General features: G+C 32.2%; 2 protein-coding genes across 27 annotated transcripts in view; one reads left to right on the forward strand and one right to left on the reverse strand.

The window, feature by feature from the left end:
* DOCK7 (dedicator of cytokinesis 7) overlaps nt 1-19,596 on the forward strand; it is a 211,200-nt gene that overhangs the window by 67,776 nt on the left and 123,828 nt on the right. The window lies entirely within an intron of this gene.
* ANGPTL3 (angiopoietin like 3) lies at nt 9,982-18,905 on the reverse strand. The gene is made up of 7 exons (XM_001501065.5): nt 18,287-18,905; nt 17,562-17,672; nt 14,787-14,901; nt 13,657-13,770; nt 13,128-13,223; nt 11,342-11,608; nt 9,982-10,976 (listed from the first exon to the last, which is right to left on the reverse strand). Exons 1-7 carry the CDS (start codon nt 18,779-18,781, stop codon nt 10,765-10,767), a joined length of 1,410 nt encoding a protein of 469 aa, XP_001501115.1. The 5' UTR covers nt 18,782-18,905; the 3' UTR covers nt 9,982-10,764.

The raw sequence follows: 19,596 nt of genomic DNA on the forward strand, positions 1-19,596 counted from the left end.
GATGTCATTTCTGACTCCCCTGTTTACTATTTGGGTGACTTAGGACAAGTTACTTAATTTATTGGCCACTCAATTTTCTTATTAATAAAGCATGAGATACTAATACTTGTCTTCTCTTTGTGAGGGTACAGAGCACAAAGCATAGCATGTAATTGGCACTTAATGTGAATAAAATTCCTGGAAGATAGGCTAAAGAAAATATATATTGCTTTTAAAAGAAACAAAATAATATAAATTGTTCTCCTACAAATTATGTATTACTAGTTAAAAGGACATGGAAGGAAGAAGTGATTGTATAGTCCAAGATTTGTATTGAACAATTTAGGTGTAATCACCTCTGCCTCTTATCTAGTATAGGAATCTCATCTAGAGCATGCCTAACTTGTATTTATCTATCCTGCCTCTGCTTGCATTATTTTGGAGACAAAGAAAATGGAAATTGGGCACTTTGGTCTTTTCTTTAATTTTTCTGCTTGTTTTACACCTTTATATTTTTTGAAAGAATTGTATGAATATACTGAAAGTTTATAGTATCGTAAGGCTTAAAATTAAAAACAGAGATTCTTCATTTTACTGCTACCAACATTTCACTACCCTGATGTCTCATCTTCAGTGTCAATCACTAACTCTTTTGCTCCTTATTTTGATATTTTACTTCTTGTTTCTAAATAACATATTCAGTGCTGCTATTTATTGATTTTTTTCAGCTTTAAACAATATCTATTTACTATTATAGAAGATGAAGATTTAACTCTTACATCCTCCTCCCTAAAAAGTACATATACTTGTCATCTCTTCCAAATAAAGTTATATCCCAGTTTTTCACTAAATCAATGTTAATTTTCTTTTATGTTTTTGATTATTATATAACTGGTTTTGCAGCTGAGCCATGTAGGTTTCTATGATTTGACTCCCTCATTTATTTTATATAGCTTTTAATTTTCCTTGGAGTAGTGACATGATTTCTTTTCCCTGCTTTTCTATGTGTTATCACTAAAACTCTCTGTCAGGCTTCTTGTAGTACAGTAACTACATCAGATAATCAATCATTTCCCTCTTGTAGCTTCCTTAGCCCCCCTTAAACTACAATTTAAGTTAGTACAGCAGGGGAGGTTTTCCAGGCCACTAGGCTTACTGTACAGTTGTCACCTTGGGGCCTATTTACCATTATCTCGGAAACTCACTTTGTATTTCTTCTGCAATGGAATCCTTATTTTCCAGATACTTTTCTTTCTTCGTTTACCCATTTCACTGAAGAACCTTCAGTATCTTCTTGAAATAGGGTGTATGGGAATAAATTTTTTGAGACCTTTTATGTCTGATTACTATCTTTATTTTACTGGTACTCCAGAATTGCTAGTTTTGTTGGGTACAGAATTCTAAGTTGTAAATAATTTTTTGTCAGAATTTTGAAAACATGACTCAGCTGTCTTCTGGCTTTATGTGTTGCTTTTGAGTAGTCTAATATTATTCTGATTGCTAATCCTTTGTGTCTTGTTTTTTCTCTTGAGGGGTTTTCTGAGTTGTTTTATCTTTGGTGTTCTGAACTTTCTTGTGATATGCTGATAGGATAACATTTATTTTGTGCTTTATAGTATATAAATTGTTTTCATTTAAGTTGTTTTATTGTGTCATAGGAATCTTATAAATTATATAACCCTGGCAGTATTACTTATTTATCTCCATTTATAGCTAAGAAAAATAAGGCTAAGATTAAGAAACTTATTTAGAGTTGAACTCAGGTCTTATTTTCTATCTTCTTCATCCTTTGGGATAATAGGACAACCAACATTCATAATTATATACAGTATAAATAAAATTAAAATCCTCACCGCTATTTAATTAGTTGCTACATTTTAATTAGAGCAGGCAGAACATTTTTATTTACCTTGTTATTAGCCTCAAAATGTATGTCATTACTTATCTTTGTTTAATAATTTTTTAATAACTTAACAATTGACCTAAGTGTAACATTTGATGGAAATGGCATCCTGGAGTATCATGTCTGTGAAGTAATGGAAACTAGGGCCAAGATAGAAAATCTAGACCAGTTACAAGACTTGAATGGGAGTTGGGTAGAGAGCTTATACCAAGTGAGAAGGCATTTTCCTAAATAAGGTTGCTTATTGTTTTCTCTTAAGTGTGTATCCAATTTTAATGCATCAGGTACCTCCTTCTGGAGGAGATGGAAAAGTTAATACATTAAAAGATTGAAGTGGATTTTATAAATTATAAGTTAGTATGGTTTTGCTGTATGAATTTATGGAAATTGTGTTAACATGTATTAGTAACTATTTAAGATAACTTGTTTATTTGAATTTGCTTTTGGTTTTTGTGATTAATTGCTTTATAATTGGAAGTGTTTAGCTTTAGTAAGGATAATTTATTGTTCAAGAACTATATTTTCTACTCTTGGAGTAAACTTTTCAAGTATAAGAATGAATTTATAGCAAATATTAGCTTGGGAATGACCTTGAGAGATCTTTTAGTGTATCTCAGTGACTTTAGATTGGACTGTATCTAAACACTAACTATAGAGCTGATGCTCATTATTAGTGAAAGTATATTGTAGGGGAAAAGCTTTTTGACAAATGATTCCGTAAATGTGTAAAGAACTATTCTTCTTTCACCATGAGTAAGCTGTTTATTCCCAGAGAATAGAACAGCTAAGCTTGTCAATAAGATGAGGTTTATTCCGACCCACAACTAAAATATACAGCTATGTACTGGGGGGATTTGGGAAGAAAAAGCAAAAAAAAAGAAGATTGGCAACAGTTGTTAGCTCAGGTGCCAATCTTAAAAACAAAATTAGGTTTATTCCTATTAAACATTTATTGAATATGAATACTGCTTTAGGCATTAATATTTTTCATCAAAATAACTTTGTTTCAGGTTAGAATTTTGCATAACCTTTTTTCACCCTGTGTACAGCCTATGACGAACTCATGTAAAATACTTTAACTCATTAACAAACATTGATAAATTGTGATATAGGATGTCAGAGTTACTAAGTGTCTTAGAATGTGGAGATGATCATAGTGCTCTGTTAGTAATACGTTACCAGTGAAAACTGTTGAAGCAGGAAGGAGACATTATTTTGTTTAAAAAAGAGATTAATAGTTTTCTAGTATGCGGTGGCTTCAGAGGAGTAAAGAAAGTTAGGTGTATGAGAATATAGAAGTAGGATTATGGTTACTATATTCTGTTGCTTTCTTTTCCTCTTGTTACTTTTTCGCCAAAAAACTTCCTTTTGGTAAAAAGATACAGTGATTATAAAATTGACTTATGCTTTTAAAAAAATCAACTTATATAAGTAAATAACAGTATTTATGTTACTTGAAATGGCGTGACTATACGCGTATCTTATGAAAATTTGGGAGATGGGTTCCTGTAACCAATATTTTGTAACCATACGTTATTTTTAGAAATTATTTAAAACTAAGAATTGACTGGTTTACCTTCGTTCAAAATGAGGATAATAAAAGTACCCATATCTTAGAAATTTGTGAGGATTAAACAGGTTATTACATGTAAAACTTTCTGCAAAGTGCCTGGCACAGGTTAAATGCTCAACAGAAGTTATTCATTGTTATTACCACTGGCTTTAGTCGCTTACATTTACCTGAGTGTTACACAACCTGAGAGACGTTGGTTTGAAAGCATTTGGGTACTGGGCTTTTCCGGTGTAATTGGATAAAATAATGATTTAAAAAGGGAGGTTATCAAAGGCAGTAGTGACCTGCCTTGTATTATTACTTGGGCCTTCAATGTCCCTGAGACCTGAGTGCCAAATCATATAGGTTGCTTATTCTACTTAGTACTGTTAAAAAAAATCTAGTCTTATAGACAGCTCATATTTTAGGAATTTATAACTTATAAAAAAAACCTTTAGCATATCTAGAAAATGTAGCATGGATAGAAATGATTTCAGAATGACAAGAGGGGATATATGAAAACCTCAACAGAACAGCTAACAAACATATTATAAAAAATTTACATAAATTTCTATAAATGTTTGCTGACTGAATTGTGCTGGATCCCAATAATACTCTTCTGGCTCAGTTTGCATTTACCTTCTGAGGTAGGAAGCTTCAGGGCAAGCCACAATTTCTGATAATACACACTAGTGGTCATTATGCAAACCAGTATGTGTGCATTTTCCCAATGAATAATGTTAAAAAAAAAGAAAGTAAAGTTGACGCTAGGACTCCTTTTAGTGTACATGTAGCCATCCTCTCATTAACACTGTATCACAGCCTGCGAAGAACCACCATGACTACCCCTGTTTTATAGATGACAGAGCTTATGTTCCCGAGCGTTCAGATTTGTATCCAAAAAACCCAGAAATTTAAGCATTTTTATTGTGAATTTTAAGAAAATATTTACACATTGTATTTATTTTTAGTATGAACTTGACTGTATTTTAAAGGGTCTTAGGTTAAAAAGGATTTAAAAAATTACTGTCTGAATAAAGGGAAAATGAAAGGGACACAATTGAAGCAAACATTTGACTGAGGTGAAAAATAGGAAAAGAACTGTTTTCTGAAAGTAACAGATTTCCTATTACTTAAAACCTTTTGCGTCCAATTTTTATGATCACTAGCAGACAATTTAGAAAAAGCTGTCTAAAAGGGTATATATATAAAAAATATATATATTTAGTTTATTTTTAGTTTTTTACATTTTAAAAAAATCTACTTTTGAAGATATTATTGAGATTTCTCAAAGATATTTTAAAAAAACTATTATTAAGCTGTTCTTAAAGTTAGACGTTTTCACACTTAAACAAACTCTTTTCTTTTCCCCTCACATGTAGTTATCTTTGTGCAGTGTTAACCCAGGAGGGACCCTGTCTTTTCAAATCCCCTATAGGGGTAAATGAGGATACACAAATATATAATAGTTTCTAGCGATTAGGAAATGAATGATACGTTTCTTAGAGTGCCAAACAAATGGAGATTATGTACATCTAATGCTTGCTTTATCGAAGAAATACTTAAGCTATCATGGTATTATAGAAAAAATACTAGTGCAATTGTTATTTTAAAATAACCAAATAAAGAGCCCTTTCCTGTTGGTGGAAAAAAGTTTTTTTTACTGGCTATCTGAAATCATCTGAAAGTTAGATAGTAGATTGTGTGTGATGTTGCTCGTGCTCCAGATTTGTACTTGACCACCACTGTTGTGTTTGAGTTGTGGAGATCAAGGTACATCTCACTGAGCCAAATGTTTGTATGTTTTATTGACATCCAGTTTTTAAGAGAGCTGTCACAGAGCGCCTGCTATTCTTGGCAAGGTTGTTAGAGTTCACCTCTTTCCCAACGATAGCCTTAGTTGTCACCTATTGAACTATTGTATCTCTGTTTTTCTTCCAGTTTTTTGAAAGACTATATCTAGCAAATATGGTGTTACTAAGAATATATGAATGAATTCAGTCGTTCATAGTGGTAACAATCAATGTGAGGAACACAATGGAAGGATACAGTTCATTTTGATCTGGACTTTAGCAGTTAGTATTATGCCCCAAGCATCTCTTAGTAATTCTTAGTAAATATGTTATTTGTGCGTTAATCTGAATATAGTTTTAAACTTTTTATAATGGAAAAGTACATACACACACAGAAGTAAATAGAACCGTATGACTAACCTTCATTGTCATTCTTGTTTTATCTATTATCTGTCCCATTTTTTTTTTTTATGGTACTCTAAAACAAAGCCTAGTCATCATATCATTTGACTTGTCAATCCTTCACTATATATTTCTAACAGGTAAGGACTTTAAAAAAATTAGCCACAATGTCATTTCAAATGTCTTATAATTGCTTTATAATTTTACTTTGTAGCAGTTTTTTTCTTGAGTAGTTTACTAAGCTTTTTATTTACTGGTAAAACTTTTTCCCCTAAAGAAACCTAAAACCTAAAAACCTAAAAGTTTATGATTCCATGCTTTAGAGAGTGTTGGTCTTTGTGTTTATTTTTAGTTTTCATAGATGTCTCAAGCTATTGGCACACATTCTGCTGTTTTGGTTTTGCCCTAGATATATCACTCTGGCTTTTATTCTATCTAATTGGACCTAGTTTATTTTCACTACAAAAATTCTTGAGTTGGGAGTTCTGTTTCCTAACATTTTAACAAAGCCACTGAGGCGTTTTTAGTTAGGGGATTGCATTTGAACACTATGGAGTGTTATGTCAGACTCCAAGAGGAGTAAAATTCCAGAAATAGTAGCAGAATGTGAAGAGAGCAGTTTTGTTGTCCTATCTGAGAATGAGTATTTTCATTAGGTAGTATTTGTACAGATTATTTACTTAAAGAGATGTGAAGTGATACCCAAGATCCAGTTTTTACAAGTGTATACATTTGTTTAGAACTTTATCATTCATAAAACCATTGAAATACAGTGTCTTACTTGATGGTTACAACAACCCTAAGAAGTAAATTTGGCAAAGATATAATTATTCCCATATACAGGGTATGTAAACCGAGACTTAGTTGCTTATTTGAAGATAAACGGAGCCTTACATCTTTCAGACTTTCAAATATACCTAATTACTTTGTTGGATGTATGATTGTTCCTAGGGTTAAATATATGAATTTAGAAATACAGTTTTTATGTTTTAGATGGATTTTTTTTTTCCTTCTTCTCCCCAAAGCCTCGCAGTACACAGTTGTATATTCTGGTTGTGAGTGCCTCTGGTTGTGCTATGTGGGATGCCGCCTCAGCATAGCTTGATGAGCACTGCCATGTTGGCACCCAGATCCAAACCGGCGAATCCCTGGGCCGCCGAAGCGGGAGCATGCGAACTTAACCACTCAGCCATGGGGCCGGCCCTTTAGATGGAAATTTTGACTTTATATTTTCTAAAATGTCTTTGATACCTCATTTTATAAAGGCTTACTATGGGAGGCTGTCGATCCTACTTTGATGACCTTGAACCGCACATTTCACACCAATTGAGTAATTTTGCCCTGGTTGATTTGCCGTCATAACACTGGACTTTGATGAAAGGGCTAACCGTTTGGTCACTTCTTTTCAGTCTTTAAAACTGCTAGGTTGATAATCACATACATACATAGATACATAAATGCAACACTTGTGGTTGTTAGTGATGGGAAGAAACACAAAGAAATTTGATTATCCTGTAATAGAATGTGGAATACGTAACAATACATATCTGGAATAGGTTTCATAAAGGAGGCAAATAGTAGGTACTCAATAAATACTGGTTAATGAGTACATTTTTGGTTAGTGAGTTAATTGATTTCCATGAGTTACGCTCTCAGGAAGAAAAGATACAAGCATGAAAACATGCTGGTTCTAAGATGACAGAGAGTGTGCTACAGTAGGTACCCCTGAAATGAGACGTGTATACTTGCTCTCAGTAAAATTCACACTGGTTCAGAGTAAACTCTTGGTATAGAAATTTTGCAGTACTTCACTAAACCAAGTAGATTGATTACTTGTGGTGCTCTTAGAGTTTTTATTACTATTTTTCAGAATTTTTATTATATGATTTGCCAGATTTACGTTTCTCTCATTTGCTAAGTGCCAGTTGAGAGGTACAAACAGTAATGCTACAAGGTTTCAGAGGAAGGAGCCTCCATTTACTAGAATATTTGTGGAAAAAGTGAGATGATCTGTACCTTGAAGTGTAAACAGGACCTAACCAAGCAGAAAGATATGGGGAGGCATTCTAGACAAATGGAATGGTACTAGGACACCATAAAGGGAATGTTTAAAAGTGGATCATTTTGGTTAGAGCTGAGGGTTTGTGTTGGGCAAGAAATGGTTAAAGAGGTAATTTGGGGTCAGATTATGGAAATCTTTGAATACCTGGAAGAGATTTGGATTTTGTTCTGGAGGCTTATGTTCTTCTAGTTGGGGTACACATTCTTGGGATGGCACAGCTATATGGGATATGTAAGTCCACAGGATAAACATGACACATCTTTCAGGAACTTGACTTTTTAGAAAATCTGGGAAAGAAATACCTATTTTTATATGAAGATAGATTTATGGAGTAGGAAATACAATTCACATGGAATTATAAAAGTCAAAGATTTAAGATAAAAAGCTAATAAGATTTTAAAAGAAATCTGTGCTTATATCAAGCCATTTCAACCTATAACTCCAGAACTTGTGAGGCTATGTTTTCTTTATCCTCAGCTGTTACACTCTTTTAATAGACATGTTTGAACAACATCGGTCAAAGTAGTATGCAGTCATTGTAAATTTGTTTGAGGACAATTGATGAGAGATAGATGTAAAGTTGGGAGGCCAGGCAGGAGACTACTTAGTTAATTTAAGGCTCAGGTTAAAAGCAGTCCTTGGTAGATTTTTGGCAGTAGAAATGGAAAGAAAGTGTTTAAGATTAGGAGACTTTTCAAAAGAAGATCTTATTGGATTTAGTGGCTTATGGTACAGGAGAGGTGCTTTACAAAGTTGAGTAAAAAGCCACAGATATCTCCTGGGTTGCAAGCTTCTACAGCTGGAGACGTGGTAGTGCCAGTATTGGATATAAAGAGGTAAAGAGGAGAATGTGAAATGTAGAAAGGGAGGACAGACCAGCAGAGGCAGTAAGGTGTTGATGAATTGTTATTTGACATGTTGGATCGAGGAGGCTGTAGGATATTAGAAGGAGAAATGGCAGGTAGGCAGTGTAAGAAGGGGAAGTGGAGAGAAGTCTGGGGTGAGCACATAGATTCCAGAACTTTATTCTTGGAAAATAGATGAGTCCATGAGAGTAGATAGAATTTCTGAGGGTCAGTAGAAGAGATGATTGAAGATTGTGCTTTGGCCCCTGCTACTAAATAAAATAGTAGGAAGGAATAGGGCTATCAGGATGGATTCAGGTTAGGGAGGATCTTTGGAGAGTGTAGTAGTATTGTGGGGGCAAAAGGAAGGTCAAATTTTGAAAAAGAACATTGTTAGTAGTAGTAGTGGGGAGATCCAAGAGAATGTGGACTGAAGAAAGCCGCATTACATTTGACAATTGTGAGGTAGTGGTGAAATTCAAACACTTTTGAAATTAGGACCATAAAGAAAAAAAATGCTTTCTCTACCAGAATTCTCTCTCAATCTGAGCTTTATATGCAGAAAAAACTTGGTACTCCTAAAAGGGACAAATTAAAACATATTCTGTGAGAATTATGAAAAATTGGAAAACAAACAGAGGAAGCAATGGTATATTAAATAATGCATTATTTTGCATTTGAAAACTCCCTCCTGTTTTTTTTAAAGAAAAAAGTCATTTTGGCATTCTGGCTCTAAAATGTCGATTTTGACAGGTTGGCTGTGGTTCTGAAAACTGAAACATATTCTTGCCTTTATTCTATTGTACTTTGTTGGAACAAGATATCTATGTAAGATCCACATAGATCATACATATTTACATATGTCATATATAAAAATATGTATAAATGTATATGTATATATATATGTACATATATGTATAATATATGTACATATAGATATGTATATATAAATATATATTATATGTCATATGAAAATATATATGACATGTATAGGGTAATTTAAAATACTTAATGCTGAATATTTATTGACTAAGGTGAGTTACTATATATCTTGGGCATGATATCCTTTAAAAACTAAGTTTAATTCAAAATTTTATTTATCTTTGATCATTTCTTTAAAAACTTATTTAAAAATAAATACTAAGGGCTAGCCCTGTGGCCTAGTTAGGTGCACTCTGCTTCGGCGGCCTAGGTTCAGTTCCTGGGTGTGGACCTAGACCACTCGTCAGCAGCTATTCTGTGGTGGCAACCCATATAAAAAACAGAGCAAGATTGGCACAGATGTTAGCTTAGGGCAAATCTTCCTCAGCAAAAACATAACAAAACAACTGACAAGTGATATTATGGTCAAAGGATTTGCATCTAATAATTCTTGAGGATTTAGAATTTAAATTAGAAATAACATAATCATACTTCTATTGGATATCAATAAAAAAGACAAGAACTTAAATTTCTGTAATTTAGAGGACTGAGTCTTTATTCAGTTTGGAGCATATATACATGTCTGTCAGGATTTTTAAACATTCAATAACTTGTTATGATTTTTAAGTCTATTTGAAAACCTACACATGAGTGTTAGACTCATATCACATCCGGGGGGAATAAATTATTAAACTTTAACTTGATGCCACAAATAGATTCATTCTTATTGTATTATGACAAGATCTGTTTAAAATTGTTTTCACAGTATTGTGTTAAAATATATAAAATGTGTACAGTATAGATAAATTAACAAATGCGTTAAGGTTCAGTGATACTAAAGGCAATATGACTTAGTAATCATGATGTGCTGCACTGTTAAGACGGTGAACCTATTTCAGTACAGTATGTCACCCTGCTTCATTTGGCTTCAAGCTTAGGATTTTAGCAAGAACACTAACACTAGTTTTTCAAATTAAGAAAGTTGTGAAATTAGCCCACTGATGACTTTTAAAATTAAAAGTTTTGTTAGTTTTTTATTTTAAAAAAGTTATTTAAAAATTTACCCATTGGTTAAAATTTAGATAGTGACCATCTAAAATTGATTCCTACGTCACAAAATATATGAATAAATGATATCATAGGAATTTTGGTTGAGAAAGGTAAGTGGTGTTCTTTGAGGTGATGTGGCAGACGATATGTTTAATCTTAAATTGATAGTGGTTTTAAAATAATATATTTCTAAAACCTTCTATTAGGGATTTAATACCAGATTATTAAACCACAGTAACGTGGGATGAGTTTAATGTTTAATTCATTGGCTTTTTAATTTGCCTTAGTTCAAAGCTTTCTGAGTCTATTGGATGGATCAGCATTTTGGTTGATTTGATAGTGTATAACCTTCCATTTTGAGACTTCCAACATATTCCTCTTCTCCTCTCTGGCTTAGTTTTTGATCTTGGCTTGTTGTATTTACCATTTGGGTTGTCTCCCCCACATACATCGTGCCACCACCAGCCTCCTGAAGAAGACAGATATGGAAGTTAATGGATACAAACTCAAATGTAGTCAATGTTGTTATATTTCCCCATGAATATATCTTCATTTCCTATAACTATGACGGCGTTGTACGCATTCATCCCGGTTTTAAATAATCTGTATAAGTCTTCTGTACACCACCAACAATTTAATATCTGAGAAGGATTAGAGGTAAAATACCTAGTTGCACTAGAACCAAATGAATACTTACATTAAGAGATTTTTACCTATAGAGAAAATGTTTATTTGGGATTTAGATTTTAAAGAGTTGTTGTAGATATTAGCTAATACTTTGAGAAGACATTTAGAAGATATGAAAGTAAAGTATTGATATTAGGAAAAGGATACCTGAATAACTTTCTAGACAGTTGAGTTGTCCTTTTGCTTTGTGATCCCAAGTAGAAAACACCAAATCTTTGTGTTCCGGGAGTGCGTTGGGGACATTGCCAGTAATCTCAACTAGGTGTAGTGTATAGTTGGTTTCATGATTTCCCAAGTGAAAAGAATATTCAATATAATGCTTGTTGTCTTTCCAGTCTTCTAGCTCAATTCGTAAAATGTAATTAGATCGCTTTACTATGGAGTATATCTTCTCTAGACCCAACCAAAATTCTCCTGAAAAGAAAAGTACAAATCTGTTGATGTTAACTGCACATTAGATACCAACAGTTTTTTTATTGGTGCAAGTAATGAGTTGTTTTAGTGTTGACTCTTTTGGTTATTTTAGTCTCTGAAGTTTTTCTTTTTAAACCAATTTTGTTGAAGATAGGTATATGTACAAAAAATGTTAAAAATATGAATAAGTCTGCCTAAAATCTGATTATCATTTCTGGAGGGGATATTATAAGACATATTTCACGAGTGAAATATCGTAAGCTATTTTAGATATTTTTAAGTCCATTCATTGGTAGGATATTATCTTACTTCTAGCTCCTTATATGTACTGGCTTTACTGTCAGCTGTTTATTAATACCCATATACTATCGAGAGATTTAAGTATTCTCAAAAAGTTGGATGATAAGAATAAGAATAAGAATAATGTTATTGCCCTCAGATATAGACTTGGCCTTTGATATTTGCTTGATATTTATGTTTTCTTTGTAGAAAAAGAAGGGAATAAAATTTCAAAAACATTTAAAATTTAAAAATGTAATTCTTAATAACTTTTCTCTATAATTTTAAAAATTATTTTTATTTAGAGTTAAAAACATAGCATAAATACAAATAGATCTCTCTTTAATTATCACAATCCTTTTTATTAAAATATTTAAGGAAGAGTCAAAATTGTCTTATTGCTATTGAATTAGTAGGAGATTTCATTTTAAGGATTGCAAGTACAAATGGCTTACTTATAGAAATAACTGAGTACTCTGGGCTTAACTGTTAGCCTTTTATTTTTGGGTGACACTCACTCTTAGAACATTCAGAGCTGTAAAATATTGATTATACCTTTTAGTTAGGGATTTAACTGGCAGTTTGAATGTAGAATTTTTTAAATGGTCAAATAGTACTGTCTAAAAATTGGGTGTAATAATGTTTTTCACTTTAAGTACTTGTACATTATTTATGGATTTTTATAATGTGCTTTTGGATTTTAAACCTCTGTTATTTATTTTTATTTTACTTATTTATTTTGTAATCAAAATATAGTAATTTGCATTGAGTTAACTAATTTATTTTAAACCACACATTCTATAGTATACATTTATATTTAAATGATTGAAATCTAAACATTTTGTTCTGTATATCTGACAGCTTCCTTGTCTCTTCAACCTCCAAATAATTGATATCTAAAACGTTAATAAAAAAGTACAGTTACCAGTGATAAGGATGCTTTTCTTGGTAGTTCATTCATAGCATTTACCATTTATCAAAGCACATAGCACTTAATCAAAATTGTCTTTATAATTATCATAACTAGAAGCCATTGAATTAAATTGTAATAAGTATAATTAAGAATAGACATGTAATTGTGATAAGTATAATTCAAATAAAGACAATTGTAATAAGTGTAATTACTAACAGATGTGTAATTATTTGTTAAGTTCTTTGAAGGCCGGGACTGTTCCTCATTTATGGTTGTGTTCCTAGTTCCCAGTCAGAATGAATGGATGAATGGATGAAGCAACCTTACCATCAAGCCTCCCAAAACCATATTTGTAGTTTTGCCAAGTTTCATTGAAGTTTTGTGATCCATCTATTCGGCGTTGAATTAATATCCATGAGCTACCTGAATATAATGAATGAAATTGTGTATTTTTAGTAGATTGATGCTTACAGATATAATAAAATAGTTTTATTGGTTTGATTTTAATTGGTATTTGTATAGGGTAGTTATTAATGTTGTTATGGTAATAATGTTTTATTATTTTTATGGTCCCAAGAAGTTAAGTGAAGGACAACTAATGAATGTCTTAATGAGTTTATTGACTAAGAGTCATTTCAGATTATTTTATGGAAAAAGATGGAGAATATTGAATAAATGCATGAGTAAATGCATAAACAAGACAAATATAAGTACTAGATCTATGTAACTACTCGTGTATATGATATATATAATTTTATATATATATTTAGAACAAAGATAACAGGATTAGTCTCACTAATAGGTAGTGAATAGCCTTAACTACCTACTGTCCGTTTTCTCCTTAGGTTAGTTTTACCTGATATAACATCGCAATAGACATTGAAAACTTGAGAGTTGCTGGGTTTAATGGAATAGATGCCACTTGTATGTTCGCCTCTGTTATAAATGGTGGTACAATCAGCAGGAAAGTCTAGAATCAACAGAATGTTATTACATAAGATACAGTAATAAGAGTGATATCTTTAGAGCTTGAGGTTTTACTTGACATTTTATGGAATTGTGGTGACTGTAGCTTTTGGCCTTTTTCAGTAATGTATTACTAAAAAAGATTTTATGCTAAAGCATTTTTATTAGGAGGCTTGTTATGCAAAGAATGTCAAAATAGTTGTTACCAAACTGATATCTTTTTAAGAAAAGTGACAAAATGAGAATTTTAAACACATTTTTTTTGCTAGATGAAGTAAGAATGTAAGTAAAATATCACATATGAGACATTAGTATAGTGCTTAGTACATAGCAGGTAGTCAAGAGATACATGTGAAAAGAGTGAACATACTTGGAGGAAGCTAACAGAAGACTTTTTTTCTGTATGAATTACATAAAACATAAATGTGTTTTGAGAATATATCATTTCTTAGAAGTTTGTTTGGGAATGGATATTTTGTTCCCCCATCTTTTTGTTTTTTTAATGAAAAATTTTAAACAAACAGGAAAGTACAAAGAAACTTTGAAGAGAAATACCGTCATCTTTCCATCTGTATTCAACAATTGTTAACATTTTGCCATATTTGCTTTATAAGCACACATACATACAGATAGATATTTTGCTGTGCTATTTGAAAGTAATTTGCAAACATTATGACCCTTAAGCTCTTAGATATTCCAGCATGCATCTCTTAAACTAAGATTATTCTCTTACGTAACTGAAATACCATTTTTACATCCAAGAAAATAATAATTCCATATTATCTTATATCAAGTCTATATTCATATTTCTCTGATTGTCTTCAGAATGTGTTTTATAGGGTTTAAAAAAAACCTACCAGGATCCAATTTAGATGGACACATTTTATTTGGTGGATTTGTCCCTTTACTTTCTTTTAGTCTAGAACAGGCCATAAGAATAGGGAGTTTTGATGAAAATGTTGAAGATAGGAGAATTTGATGATGATAGCTTCAAGAAGAGAACCCACCGAATTGCCTTACCATCATGCTCTACATCTTTTGTTTCATTCAAGTGAAAAGAGGGAGTAGTTCTTGGTGCTCTTGGTTTAGAAGAAAGAGAATTTTCTGTGGATTCTTGAATACCAGTTCTTCTTAACTGATAAAAGAATATAAATTTACTTTAAAAAATGGTACTGAATATACAATTAGGGGAGTCTGAATCAGGATATTAAAAGAACAATTAATATGCATCTTTTAGTTCATAATATGCTAATTGCTTTGATTTGAAAAAGGATAAGTAATGCTATACAGATTGTACAGATTACCTGTTCTCAAAATATTTAATCAGGCATATTACTTAAATGAGTTCAAAAATATGGGGAAAGAAAGGCAGAAAGGCAAAAAACAGAAATTGGTCAAAACCCAGCAAGTCCAAAGGAAGAGACTTTGCTTAGAATATTTTAATATGTTCTACTTATTCATATGAATAGCATATATATTCTATTCAGTAACAGGCAGATTGTAAACTTAATAATTCTCAGTTGTAGGTCTTACTGATTCTCAGACCTGTCCTAAAGACATAGCAGGGAGTTTAAAAACAAAGCTGCTTTCTTGATAGTTTTTGACATGTAAACATTACTGTAGAGGAACAAATTGGCCAGCTTATTTGCTTACTTTCAATATATTCAATATGCCATTGTCTATTAGTTTAGCAGTTAACAGTTTATTTTTAAGTGTGCTGGGTTTGCATTGGATTGACTGATAACTTTTCTTATTGATGGCCTGAAAAAAAGCAGAATATGTAATATTTTGAGTTATTAGGGATAGTTGTCGATGCCTGCGTAAGTGGCATTTCCTGTGACTTAATTCGTGAGGATCTGTTGTAAAGTGCACTTACTGGGGATTAGTCTTTCCTACTAAGTAACTGTGTGATCTTAAAGTCACTTAACCTTTTAGAGCTTTGGTTTCTTAATTTAAATTTGTGAAAGTTGGATCAGATGATCTAAGAATTCTCCCAACTCAAAAATTTATTATTTTGGATTCTTCACATATTTTATTATTAAACATTTCATAATAGTGACATTTTGCTTTTGTGAGCAGGTTCTTTTTGTCATAATAAAAGATATAGGAAAAAAGAATTTAGCAAAATAGCATAATAAGGAAATTATGGAAATCAAAAGTAGTTGGCAAAAAACCTTTTGGACAATTAGCAAAAATAACCTACCAAATTATGATTCATAAATTAGCAAACTAACCTGCTAAAATTGAGTCATAAAATTACTGAAATGTATAATGATATGTTTTTTTAATGGAAATTGGTGGTAATATATGTTTTATAATTCTTGGCAACTATTTTTTATTACTGGTTTCTCTGGATCTGTGTTATTTTTGGAACTCTCTTGAATGCCTGTTTAATAGTATTACTAATATTTTTGAACTATGGTACTATATATTGGAATGCTTAGATTCTGATGTAGCTTTATTCTAAACAGGTATCTCTCTTCTTCACCTAGCCAGTTGTTTACATTGTATGTTAATTATATTGTTGGGTGTTGAACTTTAACTATCAGGCACACAGTTTCTAATAATAAAAGTAATAATAATCATAGCAAATTTTTATTGATTTCTCTGTGCTGATATGACATTACCTTTATTAATTCAACATAATATTTATTGAGTGCCTACTGTGTGTCAGACAGTGTTCTGTATTCTCGGGCTTATAGCAATAAAAATAATGGAAGAAAATCTCTGTACTCATAGAGCTTACATTCTAGTGTAGGGACAGACAAGATAAGTAACTAAAATACATATTATGTTTCGTAGAGGTAAGTGTTAAGAAAAAAAGAGATTAATGAGGGAGGTAGCCGGTTTCAAGGATGGGAGTAGGGGATTGTAATTTTTGATTAAGTGACCTGGGAGGGCTTCATTGGAAATTTTCCATTTGATAAAGACCTACAGGAATGCAAGTGGGTCATGCAGATACCAGGGAAAAGAGCATTCCAGACAGAGGGAACAGCAAGAGTAGAGGCCCTGAGTGGCAGCATGTTTGATGTGTTTGAGTAACAGTGAAGAGGCCCGTGGGACTGGAGCAGAGGAGATCACTCCAGGAAGGTAATAAGGGTCATCTGGAGTCTTAGGGGCCACTGTGAGTGAGATGGTTTGGAACAGAGGCATGATCTAATTTAAATTTTAATTAAATTACTTTGGCTTCTATATTGAAGATATACTCTACATGAATTATTTGTTTCCCACAACAATCTTATAAGATAGGTTCTGTTACTATTGACATAGAATAAGTCAGGAAACTGAGAGACAGAGGGGTTAGGTAATTATTCAAGGTCACACAAAAGTTTTCGAGCCAAGCTTCAAACCCGGCTAGTGTATTAGCTTCAGAGGCTAAAATCTTTTCTTTTTTTGTTTAAGATTGGCACCTGAGCTAACAACTGTTGCCAATCTTTCTTTTTTTTTTTCTTCTTTTTCTTCCCAAAGCCCCCCGGTACATAGTTGTGTATTTTTAGTTGTGGGTCCTTCTAGTTGTGGCATGGGGGATGCCACCTCAGCATGGCTTGATGAGCAGTGCCATGTCCGCACCCAGGATCTAAACTGACGAAACCCTGGACCACGGAAGAGGAGTGCGCGAACTTAACCACTTGGCCACGGGGCCGGCCCCTCAGAGGCTAAAATCTTAAGAATCATGCTGATGTGATCCTTTTAATTCAACTATAATTACTTTAAATAATTTAAGGGTCCAATGTTTTCATAAACCTAAATTTTATGTAAAAGATTGGACATACATGCATTAAAATGTTGACTTACCTGATTTTCTATTTCTTTTATTTGGCTATGCTGTTGGTTTAATTGTCTGTATTGTTCTTCCATGGTCTGGAGAAGATCTTTGATACTGTTATCTTGCTGTTCTACAAAAGTCTGGAAATAGATTGTAGGTTGGTTAGCAGTTTCTTTCTTCTTTCTCTTTTGTTAAATTAGACTAATTTCCTCTATCACAATCTAATTTTTTAAGCTGAGTTAGAAAAATGAATATTGGCATGCTTCTTTTAAATAGTACATACTTTTGTTTTTATGTTTTATTTAAAATGTACTGTCTCTAAAATCTGATTTCCTGAACTTTACTTCAATGAAATAAAAATAACCCCAGCATTTTAATAGGAATAAATCTTTACCATTTACTGTATTACTTTATCCACTTTAAACCTGGGAAAATAGTTTCAAAGTTATATTCATTTAACTTTTTACTTGCCTCCAATAATTTGCAATACTGTAATAATTTAGTGTTCTAAATTTTATTACTTGTAATTTTCATCTGAAATGTACGTTTAGTTGTTTTCATATTTAATGTTAGGGAAACATAAAAACCAACTTGAAAGTATAATGGGAAATTTTATTTTCTGAAGGTTTTTTTTCTTGAAAAATGAAATATTTCAACAATGCGACAAAGTACTTCAAGTAGCATGTCTTAAAATATTTTTTTAAAAGATCCACATTGAAAACATAATCCTGAACACTCTTTGAATTCTACTTACTTTAAGTGAAGTTACTTCTGGGTGTTCTTGAATTTCAGGTTGATTTTTAATTAACTTGGTTAATTGTTCCTCCAAATATTTCACTTTTTGTTGAAGTAGACTTTTTTCTTCTAGGAGGCTTTCCAGTTTTGAGTTGAGCTCAAGTGACATATTCTTCACTTCTTCATTTTTGACTTGGAGTTTGGATGTAGTTCTTCTAAGTTCCTTTTCTTCTTCTTTGATTTCATTGGTTTGTAGTGATAGAGCATAAAAAGACTGGTCAAATATGTTGAGTTTTTGAAATATGTCATTAATTTGACCCTTAGTTTTATGGACAAAGTCTTTAAGACCATGTCCTAACTGAAGGAGGCCATTTGCTAAAATTTTTACATCATCTAACATAGCAAATCTTGATTTTGGCTCTGGAGGTATAGAATCCAGTGATGAGTAGTCTTGATCAATTCTGGAAGAAATAACTAGAGGAGCAATAACAAGAAAGAGCTTAATCGTGTACATTTTTATCCTATTATTCGATTTCAAGCGATTTGGAACGAGTTTTCTCCTATAAGCAGACCTAGACTTCTAAACTCTCTTTCTGTCACTATTTGCCACATAAACAGTGAGGTTGGCAGGTGAATATAGTTAATCATTAAGCTGTGTAAACCTGTAGGAATGTAACCTTCCACACTGAGTTAGATTAATGCTAAATGAAATCAAAGAAATGAGTAACTAACTTAATAGGTCATTTAATTTTGTATTTTTTATTTAATTTTACTATATTATAAACTGCACTTTCAGTGTTATGAGATCTAACACTCATTCTTTTTAAAGCTCATTTTAACTTTTCATGATTTTTAAAGATATTTACAGGTAAAAACCAAAGTATTTGACTGTAAATTCATGATGAAAGTTGAGGAAAAATTAATGAATGAAGTATTCATTTCCTAAATTGTTATTTTAGTTTTTTTGGAAACAGTGACCCATCCCTAAAAATGCCTTCTCTCTTAAGACTTCTTCCACTTCTTCGGTTGGTATTAATGATGGCTCTCAATGCTGCATTCCCATGGTACTCTGTATAAGCTAGCATATGATTATATATTCCTTATTATTTGTCACTATAATTTATGTTAGTATGTCTTTTTGCTTCAGATAATCTATCATGACCATATTTGTGTATTCTCACAAAATCTCATCTATAAGTATCATTAAAAGGCATTTCACCCCTTTTCTCCATTATATTCTATGTCTCTGTGTTCTAGCCTCTTTTCCATGTGCCCATGGAAAGACCAATAGATATGTGATCTTCTAAGGTCAAACTGGAATTAAAGACT

This window comes from Equus caballus, chromosome 5, assembly GCF_041296265.1.
Source record: "Equus caballus isolate H_3958 breed thoroughbred chromosome 5, TB-T2T, whole genome shotgun sequence".
Classification (NCBI taxonomy): Eukaryota; Metazoa; Chordata; class Mammalia; order Perissodactyla; family Equidae; genus Equus; species Equus caballus.